Source organism: Diabrotica virgifera, chromosome 5 (assembly GCF_917563875.1).
Source record: "Diabrotica virgifera virgifera chromosome 5, PGI_DIABVI_V3a".
NCBI classification, from domain to species: Eukaryota; Metazoa; Arthropoda; class Insecta; order Coleoptera; family Chrysomelidae; genus Diabrotica; species Diabrotica virgifera.
In genome coordinates, this window is record NC_065447.1 from 59646090 (window position 1) to 59673917 (window position 27828).

The 27828-nt window shown below is 32.5% G+C and overlaps 1 protein-coding gene across 1 annotated transcript in view; it reads left to right on the forward strand.

The window, feature by feature from the left end:
• Positions 1-27572, forward strand: part of LOC114330984 (eukaryotic translation initiation factor 4 gamma 2) — a 117793-nt gene extending 90221 nt beyond the window's left edge. The window contains exons 9-12 of the mRNA XM_028280443.2: positions 11948-12261; positions 15581-15832; positions 23926-24213; positions 25291-27572. Of these exons, the coding sequence (XP_028136244.1) occupies positions 11948-12261; positions 15581-15832; positions 23926-24213; positions 25291-25353 (917 nt within the window). The 3' untranslated portion in view covers positions 25354-27572. The remainder of the gene's footprint in view (positions 1-11947; positions 12262-15580; positions 15833-23925; positions 24214-25290) is intronic.
• The last annotated feature ends 256 nt before the right edge of the window (positions 27573-27828 follow it).

The following is a 27828-nucleotide window of genomic DNA, read 5'->3' on the forward strand; positions in this document are numbered from 1 at the left end:
AATAAACAAATTCTGTTTTCGTTGCTTGGTAAAAAAATAATTCTAATAATTTAATTTTATCTGACTCATTCATATTGACAATTCAGATATTAGTTATTTATGTACCAAGTCAGTAAAGTGACTCTTTATCGAACGAGTCTGATACTACGAGAAGAGCAAGCGAGTCGAGTAACAGATGAGTTCGATAAGGAGTCTTTACTGACGTGGTACATACAAAACTTTATCGCCAACATATATTTTTTAAATTTAATGTCGTCCGAACCACTGGGGTTATAAACGACAACAATGGAAAATGCATATTAAAAATAAAAAGAGATTGTAATATTAAGTAAATACATACAGGGTGGGGTATTGGGGCATTAGTATGACAAAGTCCAATTACTCGTTTGTCGTAAGAGATACGAAAAAAAGTTATTTAGGTAAAAGTTGGGGCACTGATAGGACCATAATTTAAACATATTTTCAAATATACAGGGGCGTGCGTATTGACAGGGTGACACAAACTTATGTTTTTTTAAATGGAACACACTGTATATTCTTACATTTTTGGATTCTCCTCAATGTTTCCGTTCTTAAAATATATGGTTTTGTAATATTATACGAGGTAGTTTTTTTTGTTAATTTCGTAGCAATATTTACACCCTGTAGAATTGTGATTTGACATCAAATTTTTCTTTTATGTTCAAACGATTTTTAATATAGTCTACTATTGTTAAACATTAACAATATAGCGAAATGTTAAATTTTAGTATACAGGGTTGGTCGAAACTCGGAATGAGTATTTTCTTAGTTTTCTTAAATGGAACAACCTGTATTTTAGTATAGTAATGAAATGATATTTTATGGTACTTTTTTATTTCTTAAGCATTCCCTATACCTCAGTGCTTTAATTTGTAAGTTATTCGTGATTCTTTAAGCCAAACATTAATTGCAAGAAAAATTACGTGACATTTTATTAGGTTGCCGTGAAAATATTTAATCAAAAATAATTTTTCGAAAAAAAAAATAAATCATAATCTAGCCTGATCCTTAATTTATTAATATTGGATGAGATATCCAAATAAATTCGTAGTTGAGATTGTTGGTGCGCAAAATATTAAACACATACAATATTCTACCTAGTCGGCTATGACACTAAATTTCCTTAAAAATTTGACATTATACTATTTGTATAGTTCCAGTTGCTATGTTACCATTACTAATACGAATTTTTCTAATGAGGAACTGATAAGATTTTTGTGCTAATGGAGTATAACAAAAATGTGCTACTAGCAATAAGAATTTTTCATCAGACATTCCCTGATAGACGACAACTAAGAGAAACGTTTAAAAATATACTAGGACGGTTTTAACGAACTGGACATTTAGATTATGATAAATCTGATCGAAAAAAGAACTATAGTAAGTGAAGAAAACAGGAATTAAATGTTTAATTAAGTGTCACTGAGGATCTGCATATTAGTACAACCGTTCTTACAATCTAAGTATCTAGTCTGTTGAAACCGTTTTAGTATACTTTCAAAAGGTTCTCTTTTTGGTTGTCGTCTATCAGGGAATTGCTGATGATAAAATTTTATCGCAAATAGCTCATTTTTGTTATACTTTACTAGCACAAAGCCATTTTAATCAGTTCCTCATTAGAAAAATTAATATTAGTAATGGTAACAAATTAACTGGAACTATATAAATAGTATAATGTCAAATGTTTAAGCAAATTTTGTGTCATAGCCAACTAGGGAGAATCTTGTATGTTTGATTAATATTTAAAGCACCAACAAACTTAACTACGAATGTATTTGGATATCTCATCCAATATTAATAAATTAAGGATCAGGCTAGATTATTATGTATTTTTTTTTTCGAAAAATTATTTTTGATTGGATATTTTCACGGCCACCTAATATAATTTCACGTAATTTTTGTTGCTATTAATGTTTGGCTTAAAGAATCACGAATAACTTACAAATTAAAGCACTTATGAATAGGGAATGCTTAAGAAATAAAAAAGTACCATAAAATATCATTTCATTACAATACTAAAATACAGGGTGTTCCATTTAAGAAAACTCAGAAAATACTCATTCCGAGTTTCGACCCACCCTATATACTAAAATTAAACATTTCGCTATACTGTTAATGATTAGCAGTAGTAGATTATATTAAAAATTGTTTGAATATAAATAGAAAATTTGATGTCAAATGACTACAATTCTACAGGGTGTAGATGTTGCTACGAAATTAAGAAAAAAACGTAATTAACTTTTAAACTACCTCGTATAATATAAGAAAATCATATATTTTAAGAAAGGAAACATTGAGGAGAATCCAAAAATGTAAAAATATACAGGGCGTTCCATTTAAAAAAACATAAGTTTGTGTCACCCTGTCAATACGCACTCCTCTGTATATTTGAAAATATTTTTAAATTATGGTACTATGTGTGCCCGAACTTTTACCTAAATAACTTTTTTTCGTATCTCTTACGACAAACGAGTAATTGGACTTTTGTCACACTAATGCCCCACCCCGTATGTACTAACAAAAAGTATATCTGAAAAATTTGTGATACAATTAAATGTCTTTTATTCCTATTTCCGTTAAAACCTGTATGATATTGTTGATATTTGTATTGTCTCTAAGAAGCTCAGATATGTCCCTGGGAAGGTTGAGTTTACTTCTCGTTTGCTGGTATATTTGACAATCGGTTAAGATATGTTTTATTGATATAAAATAATATTTGCCAACATAATTTGATATATTTTTTTTTATTTAAATTTACGTGTCTCGACAACTATGGTCATTGACACGGGAACAAAAACAGTTACAATAATTGGTTACAATAGTTGGTTACAATAATTGGTTACAATAATTGGTTACAATATTTGGTTAAGCTACAAGTTTTAGGTACTTTTACAAAATTTATAAACATTTTATATTAAATTATACAATTTGGAGTCTCTCAGAAAAGCAATCAGAGAGTTCATTGAACCAGGTGAACTAAGTATATCACTAAGGGTACCAATAATGTTATTCAAGTAGGATATGTTGTATGGAAAGCCGCGTGTTGTTGCAGCTTTCCCAGACTGGTGGATTTCCAGAACTCATGAGGTAACCGTGCGTGAGACGAGTGTGACCTATTCTTATTCGTCTGATTATGGCTTTGTCTCTTCTTTTTTATATGGGAATTTGCGATGGTCGAATTATTGGTTGTATTTGATGTAATTTTGATGTGCTTCTATTCCATTGATCTTGCCAATTTTCCAAAACTGATTGCTTGAAGAGATATTTTAGGTCCTGATGGAGCTGTATCTTTTCGACAGGATTATTAGGGCAATTAGCTTTTTTCGCTGCTTGGTCCGCTTTCTCGTTACCAGTAACACCTACGTGCGAAGGAACCCAGATTATGGAGACTGAGGTGCCCGAAGTTAACAGCTGATGACAGTGAGTGTGTACCTTATTGACTATTGGGTGTTGTGATCTTAAGGTTTTTAGTGAATGAATCGATGACAGTGAGTCGGTGCATAAGGCTATACGTTTGCTGGTTTTTGGTGTGACTTCTAGAGCTTTATTTATTCCATATAATTCCGCTGTATGTATACTGCAGATTGTAGGGAGGCGGAATGACGCTATTGTTTCATTTGTAGTAGTAACTGCGCAACTTGTACCATGTTCATCTTTACTGGCGTCTGTGTATAAGATTGTATCAAACTTTTCCATGTCGATCATTTTATTGAACTCTTGTCTAATCATAAGGCTGGGTGTTTCCTTTTTGTCGTATCTACATAGACTAATGTTAAAACTAGGCTGCTTTCTGGTCCAAGGCGGGGTATGAGGGATACAGATCGGGGTCATATTTGAAAAATCTATGTTTTTAATTAACTGGTGTAATTTCCGGTCAATTGGGTATAGAGACCTAGGTTCTTCTGTTGGATCTATTACTGTGTGTCTGGCAACAAGATTGGCAGCTTGATTTGAGGGGTTGGCAGAGACCTTTGCAAAATAATTCAGAAGGATTCTTTGTCTCCTATCAATCAGTGGAGGTTCATAGGCTTCGACATGGATGCCTTCAGATGGGCTAGATCTGAAAGCACCAAGACAAATACGAAGAGATGTGTTCTGAACGACGTTAAGAGAATTTAAGAGAGACTTGCATGCAGACATATAGAGTATGCTACCGTAATCAAGTTTGGACCTAATTAGAGCTTGGTAAATTCTGAGTAATACTTCCTCTTCAGATCCCCAGTGATAGTGAGCAAGGGATTTAATTATGTTTATTCTTTTTAAACAATTAGCTTTAGTGGTTTGTATATGATTTCTCCAAGACAGTCTTTTATCAAATTGCATACCTAAGATTTTATGGTTATCTACTACACGAAGCGAAGTTCCATGTAGTTGTAAATTAGGTTGGGGAGACCTGTATTTTTTACTAAATTGGATAACTACAGATTTAGGTGGTGAAAATTTGAATCCTGTACTTTGTGACCAATTGGTAATAGACCTAGGGTGTTTTGGAGTAACGCACATGTACTGGATGTGGTCCTACCTTGACAAAATAGAATATCATCAGGGTAAATAGCGTGTTGAACTGGTGCTTTTATCATAGAGCTTATGTCATTAATACAGATTAAGAATAGTGTGGTGCTAAGTATACAACCTTGAGGTAGTCCATTCTCTACAGCTTGTGTTGCAGACATTTTACCATTTATGGACACTTGAAACGTTCTATCCGTTAAAAAGTGATTAATAAATGTTGTTATATTACCTTCTAATTTGAGGTCAATAAGTTTTGCAAGAATTATTGATTTTGAAGTGGTATCGAAAGCACTCTCTATGTCTAGAGCAACGGCAATTACCTCATTCTTGTTTTGCATGGCGTACGCAATTTCAGACTGAAGTGAAACCAAATTGTCCATAGTGCATCTATTTGATCTAAATCCTGACTGAAATGGATTTAGTAACTTATGTCGTTCTAAGTACCAGTTAAGACGATTATTTATCATTTTTTCTAAGACTTTACATAATGAGCAAGTTAAAGAAATGGGTCGAAATGAACTGGGTAATGCTGACATGCAGTCATTCTTTTTAATTGGAATCAAAATGGATTTTCTCCATAGCCTGGGAAACAGTTGATCTGTCCATAAAATATTGTACAGATCTAATAATTTTCTTAATGTATCTGAATGTAGTTTTTTAATAAATATTGAGAGAATGTCATCTGGTCCGGCAGCAGATTTTTTTAGAGAGCTAACAACATCATAGAGTTTGTCCAGAGTAAACGGTAGGTTAAGTGGATCAGGGTTAGATGAGGAGGACTGAGGAGGGTGCTGTTCGTCTCGTGTCAATAAATGGTTAATTCTGTTTTTGGATTTAATATTGTGCAAAGGTATCAGAGATTTTCTGGTCGTCTGTGATAATATTATTTTCGTGGATAAGAGCGGGTATTTTATACGTTGTGTTGCGTCCATTAATTTGTTTAATTTTGTTCCATACTTGAGTTGGAGATGTGTCAGCGGTTATAGTACTGGAGAATTTAATCCAAGATTCTCGTTTACTTTCTTTTATTACTCGTTTTGATTTGGCCTTTAGTCTCTTGAAATTAATTAAGTCCACTTCTGCTCGTGTTCTGCGAAATTTGTTTAAGGCCTTTTTGCTAGCTTTAACTGCTAGCTTGCAAGATAGGTCCACCATGGTACAGATATAATTTGATATTGGTTTTAACACTTACTTGCAGTTTACAATTTAAGAACTTTTTAAATTCCAGATGTCATAATAATTTCATGACAGTGATTACAGATAACTTGTAAGATGGCCGCTTTCGATTTTTAATCGATAGTTATCAATACTGAATAATTACTAAATCGGTAAAGTTTTAATTTATTTTATATGAATATAATTACAAAATACTACATAATTTCACTTTTTGACATAAATTTAATTGATAATATCGCAAATTGCATACAATATTTTTTATAATTAAAGTAAATAAATTGTAAGTCCACTCAAATACTTATTACTGCCATCGACCACGCACATTCAATCTCGGTTAATTTGATTAATCGCGGCAGGTAAAGTAAAATTCTTCATTCAGTACAATAAAGTGTTACTTTACTGCCGCAAATGATGGCAAATGAGTACAATAATGAATAACTTAAGTGACGGTTGGCGATAAAATATATTATACACTTTAAAGTAGACAACTTTAAAATTATATTGCCAATATTTTTATGAGTTGTGTTCCTGGGACGACTTTATTGAAAGATGGTTCATTTGATTATATGAAATCAACTTTAACTTAAGGTACCGGAAATGAATGAGTACACAGAAAGATTCGTATAAGGTTTTATACTAAGAGGCACAAGCAAGAGTGCGTGAAGAAAAACGAAACTTGGACAAAAAAATGCAATCAACTTAACGCCTATATAGGGAGACAAGAAGCAAAGACAGTTGGAAATTCCTTAAAATGTCGAGAACAGATACCAAAAGGGATATAATAACACCGATTACTCTGGAAAAGTGGGATGGCTATTTCAAACATTTATTAGTAGAAAATAGAGAAGAGTTTTATTAAAAATAAAGATCAAGATAATTTCAACGTAACTGTCAGTGGCTCACTGATTCAGTTAAGACTGGAATAAGTACAAAATGCATGCAAATCACCTAACAAATAGAGAAGCGGCGAGGTCTGGCGACATAGCACCAGAACTGCTCAAATATGGTAGCAACACCCTCTGTGAATACCTAAGGGTAAGAAGAGAACAAGTGGGTCGAGGTGGAGGTGTAGGTCGCGGTAGATGCCACTAGTTAAGTCGCGGTCGATGTCGACAGCACATAGCAAGGAGGTCACTTGCGCTGTCAGTCGAGCTAGAACCACTATCAAGTGAAGTAGTTTAATGAAATTTGAATGACAAAAATACAGTGCTTTTCCGATGCTGTGTCAGTCAAGTGATGATAGTGATGAAATGTCAGCTGTAAATAATCAGATCCTCTCATATTTCAAAAATATACTGAATTTAATTACTTTAGAAATTCAAAAATAAAATGAATACAAAAAAGGGATTATATAAAAAGTATCAACTCAGATAGCGCAGGTAACGACAACTTGGCTTCAAACAGACCAATCACAGGGAAGCATCCTTGTAGGCCGCGCAGTAGACATCCATGTAAAACAAACTCATTTTATTTTCAAAAGCATCACTGTAAACGTCCTGGATGGCATCGCGCTAAACCTCCACCGCGACTTATCTGCTCTGTTCTCTTTCATTCAGTACAATGTGTTTGTTTTACATGGATATCGACCGCGACCTCCACCTCCATTGTCCAGGAACCGAAGCTTTTCACCCCGCAATTTTTACAGAATGGATCGATTTGCTTGAAAATTTGAGAATAAGTAGTGGATGGTCCAAGGATCAAAATCTATATGATGCCGAAAGGCGCTTTTATTATGGGGGTGGTTGCCACCCCATCTCGTGGGTGGAAATTTTTTATTATATTTTGACAGCAAAAGTTGATAAAAACATTCATTCTAAGCAAAAAATGTTGTATACATTTTTTTGATAAAACTAATAGTTTTCGATTTATTCGCTATCGAAAGTGTTAGTTTTATATGGAAAAAATCAATGTTCTTCTATAGTATACTCATTTACTATTCACTCAATTTTTGTCGTAAAAAAAATTTTTCACACCAAGTTCTTAAGAATCAAATAACCTACAATTTCATATTTAAACAGTTTTTCTTATCTTTGATGCTAATCTTTCTATTCTGAAGAAAATTGCATTTTTTACAAAACTACAAAAATTCTTTCGCTTTTAACTTCAGTTTTTTAAAAACTAATCATTCTAAGCCAGTAGAACTTCTAGAATCTATTAATAATATACAAATAAAAAAGAATGAATAAGGCCAATGACTAAAAACACCGCTAACTTACATTATTATGCTTACAATTGGATTTCACCTTTTTTTTCTCAAAAAAATATATTGATTTTTTAACCGTAACTTTTTTATTTTGTATCCTAGAGTTTGGTATAAAAGAATTTTGTAGGTTGTTACAAGATCTACAAACCTATTAATATTAAATTTTATTAAAATCCTTAGTCACAAAAAGAGGTGACTTTGAAAGGGTTGGTAAACGTGGTTTTTGCATGCTATTACATGTTTTAATTGTCAATAGCTCACTTAATTTTTGTCATAGAAACATTTTTTTCATACCAAATTCTTGGGAATTAAATTAGCTACAATTTAATATAAAAACATTTTTTCACATCTCTGATGCTAATTTTTTTATTCAGAAGAAAAAGCAATTTTTCCCAAACTACAAAAATTCGTTAATCGCTGTTAACTTCATATTTTTAAAAACGATTCATTCTAAGTCGGTCAAACTTCTCGAACGTATTAATAATACATAAATAAATAAGACCAAATAAGGTCAATGCCTAGTTTTAATTAGGGTGGTGATTACGGGGTTGCTTCCGACCACTTTTGCGCTGAAAAAAATAGGGACTGACATTCTTTCCATTATAAGTCACTTAATTTTTGAGCTAGAGACTTCTTTTTTATTTCTGGAGATAGATATTTTTAAATTCTTTAAATTAGTTTTAACAAGTTATTCTCGAAAAATGCATATTTTTCCCGTCTTTTGACTTTGAAACTACAATATTTAGCATTTGACAAAGGAGAGCTAACATATAATAAAGTAGATCTTGATTAATGTTGGTCTTAAAGAAAATTAAAAAACACGGTTTTATTTATTTTTTCAAATAGTACATTTTTGTTTAGTAAGGTTGTTTTGATAAAACGAAAACTTATGGAGTTATTAGCAGAAAACTGATTAAAAACATTGATTTTTCGATATAATACTAACACTTTCGATAGCGAATAAATCGAAAACAATTAATTTTATAAAAAAAATGTATAGAACATTTTTTGCTTAGAATGAACGTTTTTACCAACTTTTGTGGTCAAAATATGATAAAAAATTTCCACCCCCAAAAGGGGGTGGCAACCACCCCCATGGTAAAAGCGCCTTTCGGCATCATATAGATTTTGATCCTTGGACTATCCACTACTTATTCTCAAATTTTCAAGCAAATCGATCCATTCTGTAAAAATTGCGAGGTTTTGTCCTATTTCAAGCTCCATTACTTGGACTACCACCGAGACCCACTTGTTCTGTTCTTACCCTAAGAGATCTATTTAATAGATGTATGAATGGCGAAGTCACGCCAAAAGAATGGCAATTGTCTGTAATCTCTAGAATACACAAGAAAGGCAGTAAAAATATATGCGATAACAACCGGGAATATCTGCCACAAGCACAATCAGCAGAGTTTACGAAAAAATTATTAAAAATAAAATAAAAGAAGAATACAAAGATTTACAGGCCGAACAGCAAGCCGGCTTCCGTGCTGGTAGATCCACCACTGACCACCTATATTGTGTAACACAGTTAATAGACAAACAAATAGCCTACAATCAAGAACTTCATTTAGTTTACATAGACTTAAAAAAAGCATATGACACTGTCTAACATCAGTCTTGACTTCATTAAAGCTGTAAGAAATCTAATACCACCACGATATAGCAAAAGTTGGAAATCTCGTTAGGATTTGAGGTGAGTAAGGGTCTGCTGTCTATCGCCGACGCTATTTAAAATATATTTGAAGCAAGTTTTGAAATCCTGGAAAAGAAAATGTAAAAATATGAGTATACCGCTAAATGATAACATAGCTTTTAGGTTACTGTTCATGTGTTTGGTCTCCACACTATAACACCCATATTCAAGCTATTGAGAGAGTTCAACACAAGTTCTTAAGATTTGTTGCATTTAAACAAAACCAGAGGATTGATGAAAATTACTATTCAAATATGGAAAAGTCTCTCAACATAACTTCTCTCCAAATCCGACGCATGCATAAGGGTCTCACAATGTTTTATAGTATACTACCCTCCAATCATTTTGGTTCTCAACTATTGGAGAAAATGAGCCTCCATGTTCCCAGTAGACAAACGAGGCTAAATCAACCCTTTTACGTTAGACCCCATCGCCCAAACTACGGACACAACTCCTTCATGTCTAGAACACCAAGGTTTGCTAATCAATATTCCCAAAGGTTAGATTGTTATAGTTTTCCAAAAGAATTTAAAGCTCAGCTTAGAAACTGTGTGTGATAGCTTGATGTCCTTGTGTTTTGTACATTTTTTGTTAATTTTTGTTATTTAATGTTCCTATTTGTATGATTAAAATTTTTAAATTTAATGTAGGTTAGGTTAAAAATCTCCTGTGATTAATGTTTATACTGTATTTTAATTGGGTGATTGCCCGTTGATAAATAAAATAAATAACATGCTATACACTCTATGTTTTGCGGATGATCAGATGCTCATTGCCCAGGATTATCATGATATTGAATATATGACCCGCAAAATCATAGAAGAATACCGGAACTAGGGTTTAGAAGGGAATACCAAAAAAACTGAATAGATTATGTGCGTTGGAGGTATACAGCAGGATCTAGCGGTGGAAAATGAAATAACTATTAATCACTGTCAGGAATATTTGGGGCTTAAAATTACAAAAGATGGAACAAGAAAGGTACACACAAGGAAGGAAAGCTATCGAATTATTGAACACGATTCTATGGAACCAAAGTATTTCCAAAAAAATAAACATAACATCTATAACAGCATTGTTAAGAGCATTCTATCATCTAAAATCTAACATATAGTAGCGAAGTTTGGCCACTTCAAGAAAAATTCGAAAATATGATTAACTATTTAGATGGGAAATAAGCCACAATTAAATTGAAAAAATAATTTTATTAACGTTTCGAAGCACAAATTGGGTTTCGTTGTCAAAATACAAAATACTATTAAATTAAACAAAAATGTTGTTACTAAGTAAAAAATTCTTCTAATAATTTATTTAATCTGACTCATTTATATTGGCAATTCAGACGTATATTATACATTTTAAAGTAGAAGACTTTAAAATGATATCGCCAATATTTATGAGTTGCGTTCCTGGGACGACTTTACTAAAAGATAGTTCATTCGATTACATGAAATCAATCCCAACTCAAGAATATCCGTCACAAAAAAATCATAGCATGTGATCTGTCTTTAAAAAGACAACCAAATGCAACGATGACAGTAAAATTCTCGCGTTAGAGATTCCATAGTAAATCACGAGGGAAAACCAGGAAAAAACCTCGTGATAATATCCCGACATCGTAAGTATTTGGTATTACATTTAATTTACTTTCAAAAAACTAATACCAAATTCTGACTTTAATATGTTTAAATTATAAATAATATTAATAATACATTGATATATGTACAATAAGTAATACTAAAATATAAAATTTGTACAAGTCGATATGTTATTGACTTACTAATCGTGGTATTTTCTTTCTATTGACTTCCTCTTTCAGTATGGGTAACCATATCCTACTGCATTCTACCGAGGAATTTGCGACACAATTGGTTTCATTTAGCATAATTAGAGCCGCTTCTTTGATTTTTCTCTTTTTACTATCTGATTCTTTAACGAAAATATGCTCAGAACAACTGAAATGGACTTCTGGGGATGAACCGCTGGTATATCAATAAGAGATAAAATCAGAAATGCACGAATATTGGAGATAATGGATGTAAAGCATACTATAATTTATTATTGACGATATAAAAACAAAGCAACTAAGATGGTTTGGGCACGTACAATGCATGGAAAACAAAAGATTACCCAAACAAGTACTACAGTGTACTTGTGTTAAAATTTTTTTATCAAAAAGAGTGTATAGCTGCCAAGGTGTTGTCTTGTTCAAAATTGACGTTGACATACTTGGCCATGGTGCTGTTGGCAACAGCCATGCTTGGCTGAAAAGGTCTGACGGTGCTCACCCATCAGCGGCATTTAGAATCATTAGCTTATCATACTATTGTTATTTTTAGATGTCGAACAAGAAAAATTGATCAGATTTTTGAGCAACCTCAAAGAAGACAACCTGATCAGCGGCAATACTGTCCAGGACGCGTTTAAGTCACTCTGTAATGTATTGGAAGAGAGAGAAAATGAGATTAACAAAGTAACAACCGCAGCTTCGGTTCTGTTTGCTACAGCGATTTGCGAACATCTCGTACCCCTTTCCGACGTTGCCAATTTGACTGAGAACGGAGCACACCACCCACTGTTCCTGTTAGTATTGCAGAATATACACAAGAAGAGGGGAAAAAGCGAATTATCGGAAATGTTCGGAAAGAGTAAGGTTAGTATAATTGAAATTTTTGTTTTATTAAAACATGCATGAGGCTTGTTGAATTGAAACGCATTTTTGGCCCAGAAAATCTTTACTGGCAAACATATCTACAAATAATTACTGCTACAATAATTAAAGCACATATTACAAAATTCCTGTGGCTGTTCAAAGAATTCTGTTTGCCATTTTGTACTTCTTCATCTGACTGAAAACATTTACCCTTTAACGTCTTTTTCAGTAATCCTAAATTTTGAAAATTACAAGGAGATAAATCGGGACTATAAAGTGGATGCTCTAATATATTCCATTTCTTTCGTTTTACATTTTCTTTCACTTCTTTAGAAACCCGAGAGTATTGTCGTGCAGAAGAATGACACCACTTCAAAGTGTCCCTGGATGTTTTCTTCATATTGCTTGATGGATCTTGTTCAAAGTTTCACAGGTTTGGGTTAAACGCCATTTATAAGTCGCACTACTTAAATGATAGGCACCGATCAGTGGAACATTTACAAACATAACTAACATTGCAAAATGTCAGTTGAGTGTCATATACTTTTTTGGGAAATTCAGATACTTTTTTGGGAATTTCTAAAATAAAAAGTAGTGTACCAATTGTCTTGAAAATTTGGATGAGCATTTATTATAAAAAGAAGTACATGTAAAACAATTTTAATAAAAAATTATTGAAAATTAAACGATTTATGCGCCATGTACTGGCACCGTGAAAATAAAAACATAGCTCCACTGCTGCAGTGATTGGTACCAATAGAGGTCCTGAAACATAAAATTTCAAAGTTATTATTGAAATATAAGTTATTTTCTATACCACCAACTAGGGTTTTTTGATTGGATAAAAAATGTCAATTTGGCGGTTTTTGAAACTGAAAATGTTTTGGCTAATTTAAAAAAAAATTCAACACTTCGTCATTTTTCCAAATTTTCATATTTTTTAAAAATCTTAGTTGATGGTATAGGAAATAACATATATTTCAATAATCACTTTGAAATTTTATGTTTCAGGATCTCTATTAGTCCCAATCACTGTACTGCCGTGTTAACTCAAAAGGGCGTATCTGCTTTAAACTAGTTTGCGAGAAAAATCAGTTTTACTGGTTTTGATTAGACAATCGTGATTTTTTAAAAAGTTGTGACTTGCACCATATAGAAGTTAAGAAATAGGTTTATACTATCATGTGACAAATTTTGGTAGAGTATCAACTTGGGAAAATATCACTTTTGACAGATACGCCTTTTTCACTTAACATGAGGTATATAATTAAGAACGTAACTACATGATTTTTTGAAAATATTTATTGCATTAAACAAATGAACGTTACAATATTAATGTATTAATTTCGTAAGTTATTCTTAATAATTAGGAAAAGTTAAAAAAGTAAACAACAATACAGACTAACTAAAATATCATACTCAGTCAAACAAATATAAATAATTAATACTAAATTTTCTACTTCGAACTAGTTATTATATTATATTAATCATCAATATTGTGTCCACATTTTCGCTGACAAAAATATTTTTCCAAAATGTAATGCGACTTGGGGGCATTATTTGATCAATTTTAGTGATTATATTCTGTTTTCTTTCCATGGTAATACCTCGTGGTTGAGAGATAGAGAGTGGTTTTGCAATGCCATTTTTTTTATATTAGCCTTTAAAAAATTGGCACTTATGATTTCTCCTTCAAAACTAGTTTTATAACCTAATGTATGGAAACCTCTCATGAACTGAACTTCCACCATTTGTTAAAGGTACGGACGAGGGACCAACCTTGTTATTTTATATTGAGATGATTCGTATTTCCAGTTGTAAAGATCCTTAAAAGCCATATCGATAACTTCGACATTACGTGTTGACGTTTTAACCGCATTTACAAAATCAAAGAAGTCATAAACTTTACCTTGTCGATTTAGTGATTGCTCGACTCTATGGTGAAATGAGTCAGCTGCCATAAATGTATGACCTGACTCAAAATATCTTACGAGTTATTTTCCTAATGTTCAATTCTAATGAGTTTACAGCATACACAAAAAATGTGTACAAGCACCAATTTTTGTTCTGACCGGAACAATTATCCAGCCAAATAACAACTTCTTCGGAATCCCTAATTTTGTTTAAAAATGCATAAAATGTGCTAACAATATCAGCATTTTTTCGTCCAGAAATAGCTTCATGCCATAGAACAGCTGTAGAAGTTTTAGAAGTACCAACTGGAACAAAGCTCTCATTAAAGGCTATCAGTCTAGGAGTAAATATAATTTCTTTGAAAGTATCGCATCTTGGGAGCATAATTATCTACAAAAAGATTGTGTAAGGTCAAATATAACAGACATTATTCAAAATAAAATTCATACCTTCTGCAGATCAGCTGTATAAACTCTAGAATCGCCCAACAATCTGAAATCAGCGTTGTACATCTCTCGGGCCTTTATAAATTTTTCTTGATGATTTTGTGATATGTTTCGCATTCAGGACAAACTAGACCGTCATCTAACACGTGTGAGCTTTCTTTTTTATGAATTTCGTATTTTTCACAAGTAAAGCACTCTTCGTTTCCAAGCTTTGCAAATGAAATATTAAGCTCACTAACGAATTGACGATATAAATAATACGAACATTGAATACTGTACTTTGCTTTAAATGATTCATACATTAGTTTTACAGTTAATAACTTTATAAAGTAAATTGACAGTTTACTACTTTTCGCGCCAACATATTAATATCTTGAAATGTTAAGTGAATAGGCCGTATCTGCCGAAAACTTTTTAGTTACGGCTTTTTGTGTTAACATTTACAGTTGCGGCTTTTAAAGCTAACATTTTAGTAAAAAATTCAGATACGGCTATTAATTTAAGCAGTATATATCCGGTTTTATTGCAGATATGGCTATGAAACTCAGGTAGACTTGTAGAAAAGATTACTAAATAACGCGTGGGATATGAAACTCGTTTTTAATAAAAATTGCAGTTACGCCCTTTTGAGTTAACACGGCAGTGTAGCAGTGGGGCCATATTTTTATTTTAACAGTACCAGTAGATGGCGCATAAATCGTTTAATTTTCAATAATTTTTTATGAAAATGGTTTTACATGTACTTCTTTTTATGATAAATTCTCATGCAAATTTTGAAAACAATTTGTACAGTACTTTTTATTTTAGAAATTCCAAAATAAGTATATGAATTTCGTACCTTTACACTAGGATAGCCCCTTAACCTGATCAAAGATGGATTTCAATTGAACAAGCGTATATATGCTGTATATGTTAAAAGTACTTTGACTAATATAAATTAAATACATTTGTTTTTATAGATCAACTTGATGAGCCAACTGCCAGATTGTGATAAGACTAAAGAACGGTTGTCAGAAATTCTAGAAGAAAGAGATCTAACGTTCCTATATCCATTGCTACGTATACAAGCTGATCTTGCTCGTCAACTTCAAGCCGATCCCAATCCACAAGCGTTTTACAAGTGGATCAAAGAAAATCTAGAACCTTCAAATTTTAACGATCCCGGATTCATAAACGCTCTTATGACTGTTTTGTTGAAATATATTACACAGGTAAGTATTTTTATTTTCTATAACCATGCGAATGTTCCATTCCACTCCAGTGGTCAGAGATGAAAAGGGCCACTAAACCTCTAAAAATCATACGAACAAGCTAAATTTTGCTGAGAACGTCAATCTTGAGATCCCAAAAAATATGCAAAAAGTTTACCATTCCTGCTCTTAGGTAACAACCCGTAAAACCACTCCCTCATAAGGGGGGATGGTTTTAGGAAATGTAGCTGAGATATTGTATTGGCGTGTTACTGACGCCAATACAACCGAAAGGGGTAACAGCTTATGGTGAACAACTGAAGAGAAGTAACAGTATCACCTATGCTTCTTTTCATGAGCATTTTTCAGTACGTCACAAATGATAGAAAAAAAGGTAAGTCCGTGATAATACACATTTGTGACATTTATTCTAACATGCCATTTTAGTTAAATCTGACAGTTGTCACATTTTATTTGCAATTTGGCATAAAAACACAAATCAATTGTGTTTATTGCATTTATAAAATGGTATTTTCTTTGATTTATATAGTCTTATAAATTGTACAGATTATATTCGTAGATATTATATAATTAGTAAATAATTTTTTTCGATTATAGCGCCATCTATTAACAACTAGAATAAATGTTATAAATGTCACCGACGAATTGTAATCACTGACGTGCGTTTTTTTTCTGTCACATACAATTTAATGCGTTAGAAAGAAATCGAAAAACTGTGACGCACTGAAAGATCCTCATGAGAAAAAGTATACCTTGGTTGTCATCCAAATGAGAACTAGACATGAGTAAAGAAATTAGAATACATATAGAGAAGGCCAGAGCTGCATGCTTTATTAGATGTGTTCTCTACTCTTTTGTACGGTGTCGAAGGTTGAACTTTAACGGATACACTTCTAAGAAACTGGAAGCCTTTGGAATATTGGTGTTCAGAGAATCCTACGAATAAGTTGGGTGGATAGAGTTCATAACGAAGTTGTTTTGCAGTGGATGGAAAAATTACGGAAGTTGTCAGAACAGTTAAAATCGCAAAATTGATTATTTTGGCCATGTTATGCGACACCCAGAGAGATATAATATACTCCATTTAATAAGAGGTACAGTGGGTGATCATATTATTAGAGCCACCTAGTATCATATATTAATGCATTTGTTTCCATTTGGCTGTCTTGTTACACTTTATGAAAGTGCAATAAATAGTCTGGCAATAGTGGCAACACGCATGTGTGGCAATGCGTGACTCAGATGCCATTGTTCGTCGGTGCTGCTCAACCTAGCTTGCAACTTGTGTGCCTATTATTTTGTATTCTTGATGTTTAGAGTTATAATAAACTTTGTGAGTTTCCATTGCTCTCTTGTGATGTCCTGACAGTCCTATCTATACAGGGTGTTTCATTGAGAAAGTAACATACGTTAACTGTAGAAAGAGGACACTTTCTATCTCAAAGGCGAATTGGCAAAGAGGCGATCTCAAAAATACCATACTTAATGGATCTTACTCCATTAATAACAAAGATACTGTGTGTTTGATCTATTTTGCCATTTTCTTAATTGGTTCATAACTTTTTAACCACTTTGTCTATTTATTTTATATTTGGCAGGCAAATATCATTTAAGGTGAACAATAAATTAATTTATTTACAATTGTAAAAAATCCAGATCCGGATTAAAAAAGATTGGAAAAATGTTCCGACCCCAAAACAACACCCTGTACATTAAATTTTTTTAAAATGGATTTTTTAGTTGAAAAGAGGATGAAAAACTAAATTCAGTGGTATAATTTGAATTTTCGGCAAAATGATTTTTCTGGTGAAATTTTGAATTTGAATTCGGAAATTAAGTGAATTGCGAGAGCTCCAAGTAGAAAAAATTGAAATACAGCTTACAACTTGTCAACCTCACTGTATATTGATTTTATATTTAACACGCGAATATTCTTTTAGGTGTCCAATCAATTAATTTCTTTACAATTATAAAAATTCCAGGTCCGGTTTAAAAAATATTGTGAAAATATTCCGACCCAAAAAAACACCTTGTATATTAATTTTTTTTTAAAATGGATTTCGCATTTGAAAAGAGGATGAAAAACAAAATTAGTGGTATACTTTGAATTTTCGACAAAATGATTTTTCTGGTAAAATTTTGAATTTGAATTCTGAAATTATGTCAATTGCGAGAGCTCTTGTAGAAAAAATTAAAATGCGACTTAATTTTAATTAATACCATTATTTAATCTAAATTGGTAAAATGTTAATATTTTAGTGTTTTTTTATTATGTGTGAAAAATAGTTTTTGGCGAATATTCATCTTTAAAATGAATAAATAATAAAGGGTCAATAAAGAATACATCACTTTAATCAACAAAATAGCTAAAAATTATAACAAAACAGCGAAAATTTGCAGCATAATCACTATTCAAAACTAAAGTATGTACTTATTCAAAATTACCACTATCAAAAATTTTTTTTTTATCCGTAGGTACGGTAAATTTTTGTAGTTAGGTACCTAGCGTCATGTGTACTGTGTGTGTTGAGTAAGTGTCTTGTTACATTGCAAAGTCGACGTCATTGTCTTTGCAAAGAGAGGCTAATTGTATCCGAACGTCTGCTGTCCCTCCGGTGAGTGCCGATCCCACAAGGACAGAAACTATTTTCATTTATTAATTTATAATAAACGAAAAATTTCTGACCCTGGTGAGATTCGAACTCACGACCATTCGGACCTTTCGATCCAAAGGTAGGCGCTCTTACCACTGAGCCACAGAGGAGTCATCAAAAATTATTGTTATGTGTGCAAATTTTAATATTTTACCAATTTAGATTAAATAATGGTATTAATTAAAATTAAGTCATATTTTAATTTATTTTACTTTGAGCTTCGCAATTCACATAATTTCAGAATTCAAATTCAAATTTTTACCAGAAAAATCATTTTGCCGAAAATTTAAAGTATACCACTAATTTTGTTTTTCATCCTCTTTTCAAATGCAAAATCCGTTTTAAAAAGTTTAATATACAAGGTGTTTTTTTGGGTTGGAACATTTATACAATATTTTTTAATCCGGACCTGGATTTTTTATAATTGTAATTAAACTAATTGACTGGACACCTAAAAGAATATTCGCGTGTTAAATATAAAATCAATATACAGTGTGGTTGACAAGTTGTAAGCTGTATTTATTTTTTTCTACTTAGAGCTCTCGCAATTCACTTAATTTCAGAATTCAAATTCCAAATTTCACCAGAAAAACCATTTTGCCGAAAATTCAAATTATACCACTGAATTTAGTTTTTTATCCTCTTTTTAACTGAAAAATCCATTTTAAAAAAATTTAATGTACAGGGTGTTGTTTTGGGGTCGGAACATTTTTCCAATATTTTTTAAGCCGGACCTGGTATTTTTACAATTGTAAATAAATTAATTTATTGTACGCCTTAAATGATATTTGCGTGCCATATATAAAATAAATATACAGTGTGGTCAAAAAGTTATGAACCAATTAAGAAAATGGCAAAATAGATAAAACACCCAGTATCTTTGTTATTAATGGAGTAAGACCCATGAAGTATGGTATTTTTGAGACCGCCTAAGTATCCTCTTTCTACAGTTAACGTATGTTACTTTACCAATGAAACACCCTGTATTTTGTGAATTTCGTAAAAATTGTGCGTTCGTTACACTAGTGGTACCAGAACATCATGGGAAATCCAAAGACATCTCCACCAAGGAAAATAGAAGAAATAAAAACTTTAATATTCAATAATAATCACTCCAACAGAAACATAGCATCCATTTCTAAAGTTTCAAAGGCAACGTGGACCGTATAAAGAAAAAACTTACATACCATTATTAAACAGAAGTAAAATTTTCTGAGGTGGCTCTAATAATATGATCACCCACTGTAGATGAAAGAAGCGGGCCAGGTCGAAGAAGAACGTCATGGCGTAGAAATCTGATCGAATGGTTTAACAGATCCTCAGCATTCCTTTTGCGAGCTGCCGTCAATAAAATTACTATAGTCAATTTGATCGCCATCACTTGATTCTCGAGCACGGCACATGAAGAAGAAACTGAGATAATTTTGAACAAAAACATCTATTAGCAGTAATTTTTTGCCAAATGAACCGTTCTCTCAGAAACAACGCTTCTAGCGTTAGGTTTTGCGGGTAGGCGGAACTTTGTCTAATGCTATTTAAATGCTTTTATTTTTTTTCGAATCTGAGAAAACTAATGAATATCTTTGAAAAATTTAAACGCAGAATGAAAGATTACATTATTACCGAGGGCCGAAAGTCCTTTGGAATAAACAAAAAGTTTCTTTTGAACGAAATATTTTAAATTACAAATCACACTAAATTTTCTCTTTTTTTTCACCCATGTAACCTATTAAAATAAAGATTATAGAAGTTTTCATGGACTTTCGGCCCTCGGTAATAATGTAATCTTTCAGTCTTCGTTAATTTTTTTTTAAAAATACTTACTAGTTTTCTCAGGATTCGAAACAAAGGAATGCAGTTAAATACCATTGGACCAAGATTTTGCGTCTATCCCTTTAAAGGTGAGTAGTGTATGCACTTTTTCCATTTTGCTGTCAATGAAATCAGTTACATACTATAAATCTGTTGAATAAATAATCGTTGCGCCATTTTTGCCATTTTTTTTCAACTTTTATGAGATCAATAAAATTTATCACCTCCATTCACTGTGGAATTTCCATTGTTATTTTTGGGGCCTAATCTTTGAAACCAATAACATGAAATTTCGATTTTGAGTTTTTATAACTAAACGTGAATCGTTTGAAATACATATGCCTAAAAATACCGAATTAAAACTTTCACATTACAAACGATCTAAAATGTTTAAAATTGCTTCTTTTCGATTGCACAAGTACATTTTTCGAAACTACACAACTTCGTCACGTCATTTCCCATGACGTGAGATCGTTTGTATCAGCGATACTCGACCTTTTTTTCCCTGGGCCACATAGCTGTTCCCTAGCTTGCGGGCCGCAATCTAGGTTGAAGTAATATACAGTATGATACAAATGAAAGGAATAAATTCGTTATTTCGTAAATTGCCAACTATAAGGAAAAATCCTGAAACAAGTCGATTTTTTATTTTTAAGTTATGATTTTTTTGACATATATGTTATACTAGTGACGTCATCCATCTGAGTGTGATGACGTAATCGATGATTTTTTTAAATTAGAATAAAGTTCGTGTGCTAGCTCATTTGAAAGGTTATTCAGTGCTCTATTCAGCAATTTTTAACATTTTTTGCATATTTCATTTTTGAATATGAAAACTCGCAGAGGCTTGATCAAGCAAACAACGTGAAGAGCAAGTAAGCGCAACTTTTGAGAGTTGTATAGTTATTCGGTGTTAATTTCCAGAATTCTCAATATTGATTTGCGTCTCTGTTTTCTTTAAAAATTGCCTCCAGATTTGTATCATCTTTAAAATCAATTAGTTCATCTGACAACTGTGCGCTATTAAATCCCAATACCGCAAGTGTAGTAGCGGCTACTTCTAAGTGCCAGGAATTTTCCACTAATAGAAGATATTTAGTAATTTTTCGCAAATCATTAAATCTTTTCCATCTTGTTCACCTTTTACCAATGTCGAAAATTTATACAGATATTTTATATTAATTTCCTCGATGTACCTACATCTTTAGCTTGTCCTCGAAAGCAAATACTTTATTCTTTAGTGCGAAATAATTTTATGTTTACCTTTTAATTTTTAAACGACGATTAAGTTCGCCAAATTTTCCTGGTATGTCACAAATAAATGCTAAAGCCACCACCAACTATCTTACTCAAGTTCAAAATAATTTGATCGTTTACAGTTAAGTTAGCCTTCGGGCCACATAAAAAACACAAGAGGTTGAGTATCACTGGTTTGTAACGTGAAAGTTTAAATTCAGCGTTTTTTTAGGCATACACATATTTGTTGCCAAAACTTAAAATCAAAATTTCATATTACATCTAGGTTTTGAAGATTGGGCTCTATGAATGGAAATTCCACACCGGCCGCGGCCGGTCAATGAAAGTGATAAATCTTATCGATCTTATGAGAATTATAAAAAAATGGAAAAAATCGCACAACGTGTATTTATTAACAGCTTTATAGAAACTGACTTTACGACGGAAAACCCTCTTCACTGTTAAAACGTATTTTGATTTTTGTTGATACGGCACTGAAAAGATATCGAATTTTTACTGTTGATAGAAATTTTATTAAAAAATTGATATGGCGCCCGTAACTCACATTCAAGATCGTCGGTCGCTTCAAGCCTCATTTCTAGGAGAACGGGTTCATTCTGCACTAAAAGTGCTAATAAATATTTTTGTTCAAAATTATCTGTTACATTTTTTTGTTTGAAATATTTTTTCCTATGATGTACAGATTCTTGGTGTACAGGATTTATATTAGCATCCAAAAAATAAGAGTAATCCATATCGATTTAATTTTTAAAAGTCTCAAACTGTGTGTGTCTCAAACAAGTGACATTGCTTCTGCAATGTAGGCCACTCGTTTTGAAAACAACGGAGTCAGCAATTATGTACTATTAGTATTTTCATGGTCACATTCAAGTATGGTCAATCATAAAAAAACAATTGGGATTTATTGATAGATACATACATAGAAAGTAAAGAAAGGGATTATTTATTATTCAGAAACCGACGTGGTTAGCGTAGAGACATTATCCATCCCGACACCAACTAGTTACTGTCGTACATGGTGACTTAAATAAATATATTTCGGTAATTAGTGTTTCAACTTAAGACTATGGGTACATAATTCGCAAATATTTTCCGTGTATCATCCCTACTTTTTCTGTCTTTACACGGCAAATTACGTGTAGTAAAATTCACACTGGTGTGGATATGTAAACATTACTAGAATGTCATTCTACTTGAAAATGTCATAATTAATTTAAAGAGATGGCTTTTGAATGTTCTTGGATAACTGTTATTTTTATAATTGCAAATTATTAATTCAGTTAATAAATGTGATAATTTTTTCACTAACTATGTTTTCAGTGATTGTAATAATTTATTTGTACAACAAAAACTAATAATCAATCGAGAAAAGAGGAAAAGTGTTAAAGTGATTTTTTAATAATATGTTGTTATTCTGGAACGCTTACAATTTTGAACATCTCTAACAACAAAATACTTGGATCACAGGATATATCTGATGTATTCTCTGCTTGGATCTTCTACAAATAATACACAATAAATAACTTTTTATTAAGTTCACGTCTTAAATCAATTATTTATCAAATACACTATATATCAATAATATTTAATCAATTTCTCAAAATATTCCCGATGCAATGTCAAATATTTAAAATTGTCACTGATTGTCAGTGTCTGACTGACAATATATGCTGACAATATTATATTCGGTTGAGTGCGTTGTAAAACAAAGACAGATTTGGAAAATATTACCACGGCATTGTGTTCATTTTTTTCAAATCCTGAAAAAACCAATAAATATTTTTGAAAAATTTAAACGCAGAATGAAAGACTAAATTATTACCGAGGGCCGAAAGTCCCTTAGAATAAATAAAAAGTTTATTTTGAATGAGATATTTGAAATTAAAAATCACACTAAATTTTCTCTTAGTTTTTTCACCCCTGTAACTTATTAAAATAAACATTATAGAAGTTCTCAGGGACTTTCGGCCCTCGCTAATAACGTAATCTTTCATTCTGCGTTTAAATTTTTCAAAAATACTTATTAGTTTTCTCAGGATTCGAAAAAAATGAATCCCCATTTGAATAGCATTGCAGCCGAAAATACGTACCGATCCTCTTAATATCAACCCCATCATCGGGGGTACCAACCCCCCGTACCACCATATTGATAAATCTATATTTCCTGTTATTCTGCCCTGCGAGGGGCGCTGTTGAGTCACAAGATTCACAATCTCGGCAAAATTCAGCTTGTTTGTATGATTTTTAAGATCAAATCTCTGAATACTGGATTAAATGAATTAATCAATATTGATTATTAATATCACTTTGATTCATATTCTTACTGTTGCCCATTTGCACCAGGTTAAATCACATTCATATATTTTTTAGGAATCATCTGCTTGTGGCGATGAAAAAGCAATTATAGAAAAGGAAAATGGCCTCTTGAAGCGATACCAACCGATATTGCACGCTTTCCTGCGCGACAAATCCAGTTTGCAGTTGGTGGCACTCTATTCGCTCCAGATGCATTTCCATTCGCTGGGATTCCCGCGCGGTCAGCTCTTGAGGTGGTTCAATGCGCTCTACGACATGGAGATTGTCGATGAAGAAGCGTTCTTGAATTGGAAGGAGGATGTAACTGATGCATATCCAGGCAAGGGCAACGCTCTGTTTCAGGTAAGCCTTCAGTATATGTACTTATTTATTTATTAAAAACTAGTAATATTACCCGCCGCCATGCGACGGGGGATACAATCAACTGCCCCCTACAGTAACTGTACTCAATTTTTTTGTTCCTCCTATTTTATCGTATCTCGCTCCAATTTTTTCTGATCCCTCGTTTTTTTTTCTGACCACTTCCTATTTTTCTGGCACCCTCCAATTTCTTCCGACACCCTCAAATTTTTCTGACTCTCTCAAATTTTTTCTGACACCTTTTATTTATTTTTATTATATAGATATAGATTTCAAAAACGAAAGACAATAAATAACGGCACGTGGCACTTGCAACAGAAGTGACTACTTCTTATAGCTTGGGAGCGTTCAAGTATTACGTAACGCAGGTTGAGGGGGGGGGGGTCAAAAATCTTTAAAAATTGCGTTGCGCAATAGTTAAACGCCCATTACAGTGCGTTACGTAGGGGGTGGGGGTCAAAAATCTTCAAAAATCGCGTTACGTAATACTTGAACGCTCCCTTGTTATATACTATTGAAATTTTATATCTGCTTATCACTAAATTTTCGTCGTGCTATCATGCTATATTCAACAAAACCAGCTTCGTACGACCTTTCATCAGATATCGCAAATCAGTTCGGCTGGTTTTGTCTGCTGATATATGTTTCAGGAATTCCTTTTGCGGGACTGAATATATGACATTTCTCAAGCATTAAATCATATTCATGGTAAATCGTTGGTATATTGAGATATTAAACCCCCCAATGTTATGGTAGAAATATTTGATTTGGAATTGGACGAATATGAACCTATTTTTCATTAGGTACAACTCCGCTTCTACTGGGTCTAGAGACCTCACACATATACCTTTTTGTATTATTTTATAAGCTATATTTTTTGGTAAAAAGGTTTTTTTTTAATTTACTGCGGCATATCTGTACACCATACTGCCTGCTTATGTAAAATGTTCGATTCGCCCACATGAGGGTTAAATACTATTACATATTTCAAAATCAACATAATGTAATGCTATTGGTTCATTAATCCAAAAAAGTAATTTTATGATTTTTTGTTTATAGGTTAACCAGTGGTTGACATGGTTACAGGAAGCAGAATCAGAAGAGGAAGAAGGAGATGATTGAACTAGGAATTAAAAAAAAAAATAAAAAAATATAAGTGGCGTGATTTTCACATAATAGTAGAAGTTTAAACCTAAGTTAAGTTATTAAAATATTAAAAAATACAGGAAACGTAATGGAGGTCTAGTCTCCATTCATTACTTCGCTATTTGTTATCTCGACAAAAAATTTCTCGTCTTGATAGACTTTTTTCTAATTTAATATAAAAGACAGTTTCGTTGTACCTTACCAGCGTTGGACTGAGGGCGTTGAGTGGTAGATCTTTATAGGAAGTGCAAAAGACATTTTGTTCGCGTCTTATAAGTGTAAACTGGAACGAAAGTAACATGTTTTTCATCGAATACTTTTAGATAATATCAACATCCATCAAAAAGTGTTCTCTGGCATGTCCATACAATAAGATCAGATACGAAAACTGCCGAACATTCAATGCCCCTTAACATCTGCGTGGCCACCTGCGTAAATCGACACCGTCTTTAGTCCTACACTGGGATTCACATAGCCAGTAACACAATTGTGACGCCGAAATTTTTTGTGGGACCCTAGGTTGATTTTTTTAGTTAATATCTTCTTGTGCGTGGACGATTGATTATACTCCAGTCTGAAGAACTCTAGTGGAATTTTTTTTTGTGAAATTATACTTAGATAAACGTAAAGATTATTTTTTATTCTTTGTAAATGGTATTTTATTTTCAATGATCATGATTAATAGATCTGTAAGTGTAGTTTCATCTTAGGGTTTCTTTTAACCATACCTTTATTTTGATTAATAAATTTTTTTTACATAAAACTAATATTTTGTTGAATATAAGACACATTTTAAGATATGATGTAGTACTCGACAAATGAAGTATTCGTTATGGGGATTTATTAAAAGACTTAAAATGTTTTAAAGTTAAAGCATTCATTTATACTTTTCTGAAGCTGAAGTCTGTCGTTGACAAATGATTTGATGTTCTCAGTTCCATTAAAATATAGATAAGGTGCAAGAATTGCGCAAAAATGAACACTAATAAGACTGAATAAAACCTTATAGGATAGCAGCAACTTTATCCGCTCCAAAGAACTCGTCTACTCCTGCAATTGCTTCTTAATGACACGAAAAGCGCTGGCCAGCTACGAACTTCTGCAATAAAGTCCCGAGTGTCAACAAGTGAACATTTTTGTAGCACCCCTGTGACAGCTGCGCATCGTTCAACACGGTTCCCAGTGTTGTTGTAAAACATGTTAAGCATTAACTCATTATACAAATCCGGCTCGAAGGACCATATAGGTGTATGTAACTTACGATCCATTTATTGTGTAAACAATTATTGTGTTTTGTTTTCTAGTCTACCAATCAAAAAATACACTGAATTATGCAGTTTATTACCGATTACATTTTTAGAAGTCGAGAGTAGTATTCTCCAATTATGGTTTTATCTTCTTTAAGATGGTCAATCTGCAAAATTCTTTTCGCATCACAATACACTGAAGAGATGACTGTTTAATTCAAGGTTCGAAGTGCGACCAACAAGTTCCTTTGATATCGTAAGGACATTGGCAAGATGATTTCCAGTGTAGTTGTTGTCTTTAGATATCCTTCGTGTTGATCATTTTCAACAGTGTCACGGCCACTTTTAAACTGGGTGCTCGTTTCTTGCAGAAGGAAAATCATGAAAGAAATGAATGAAAATTCATTTGTTTTAAAACCAGATTTTTTTGGGCTCTACGTTTTCTTGTGAGAATCATTTGAAAGTGCTCATACATAGGTCATATATTACTAATATGAACATGTAAAATTTGATTTAAAAGACTGCCTTGTTTTGAAATGTGCCCTATACTTTTACACTACACATTTTTTCGTATAAATTTTGGGAAATTTAATTTTTGGAAAAGTAACATTTATTTTTTAATTTTGAGATGTATTATATTTGGTATTTGATATTTAGTTTGTTAATGATTAAGGATGAGACTGCACCTATTTGCTCACCACCCAGATGACTGTGTTAAGACATAAACGAGCTTTTATTCTGTAATACTTTTATATACAAAAATGTGTTCTATTTTTTGTGTAACTCGTGTCCAAGTAATGTATTTTCTCAAGTATTTTTTCGTTGTTTAAACATTTTTTTTCAATACCCTTAGGTAACTTAATGTGTCACTAAGAAACAACTATACTGTGAACGTTTTGTGTTTAATAAACTACTCGATGGTATTTTTTGCTATCGATGTCAATTTTATTGGTGTTTCTACCTAATTCCTAATTGTTTATTGTATTTTTGGTAAACACATATTGCAAATCAAGGAAGAGCTCATTTTTGATAGCTGGGGAACTTATAAAGTCGATTCGCTTCGCTAATCTGACTCCGTCGCCCCCCCCCCCCGCAGAATTGGAAATGGGACCTTCTTTAAAAAATTACCCAATGCGACATGTGTACATACCTACGTAGGAAAAATGAAAGAATACCCATGAATGAACATATAAAACACGCTGTA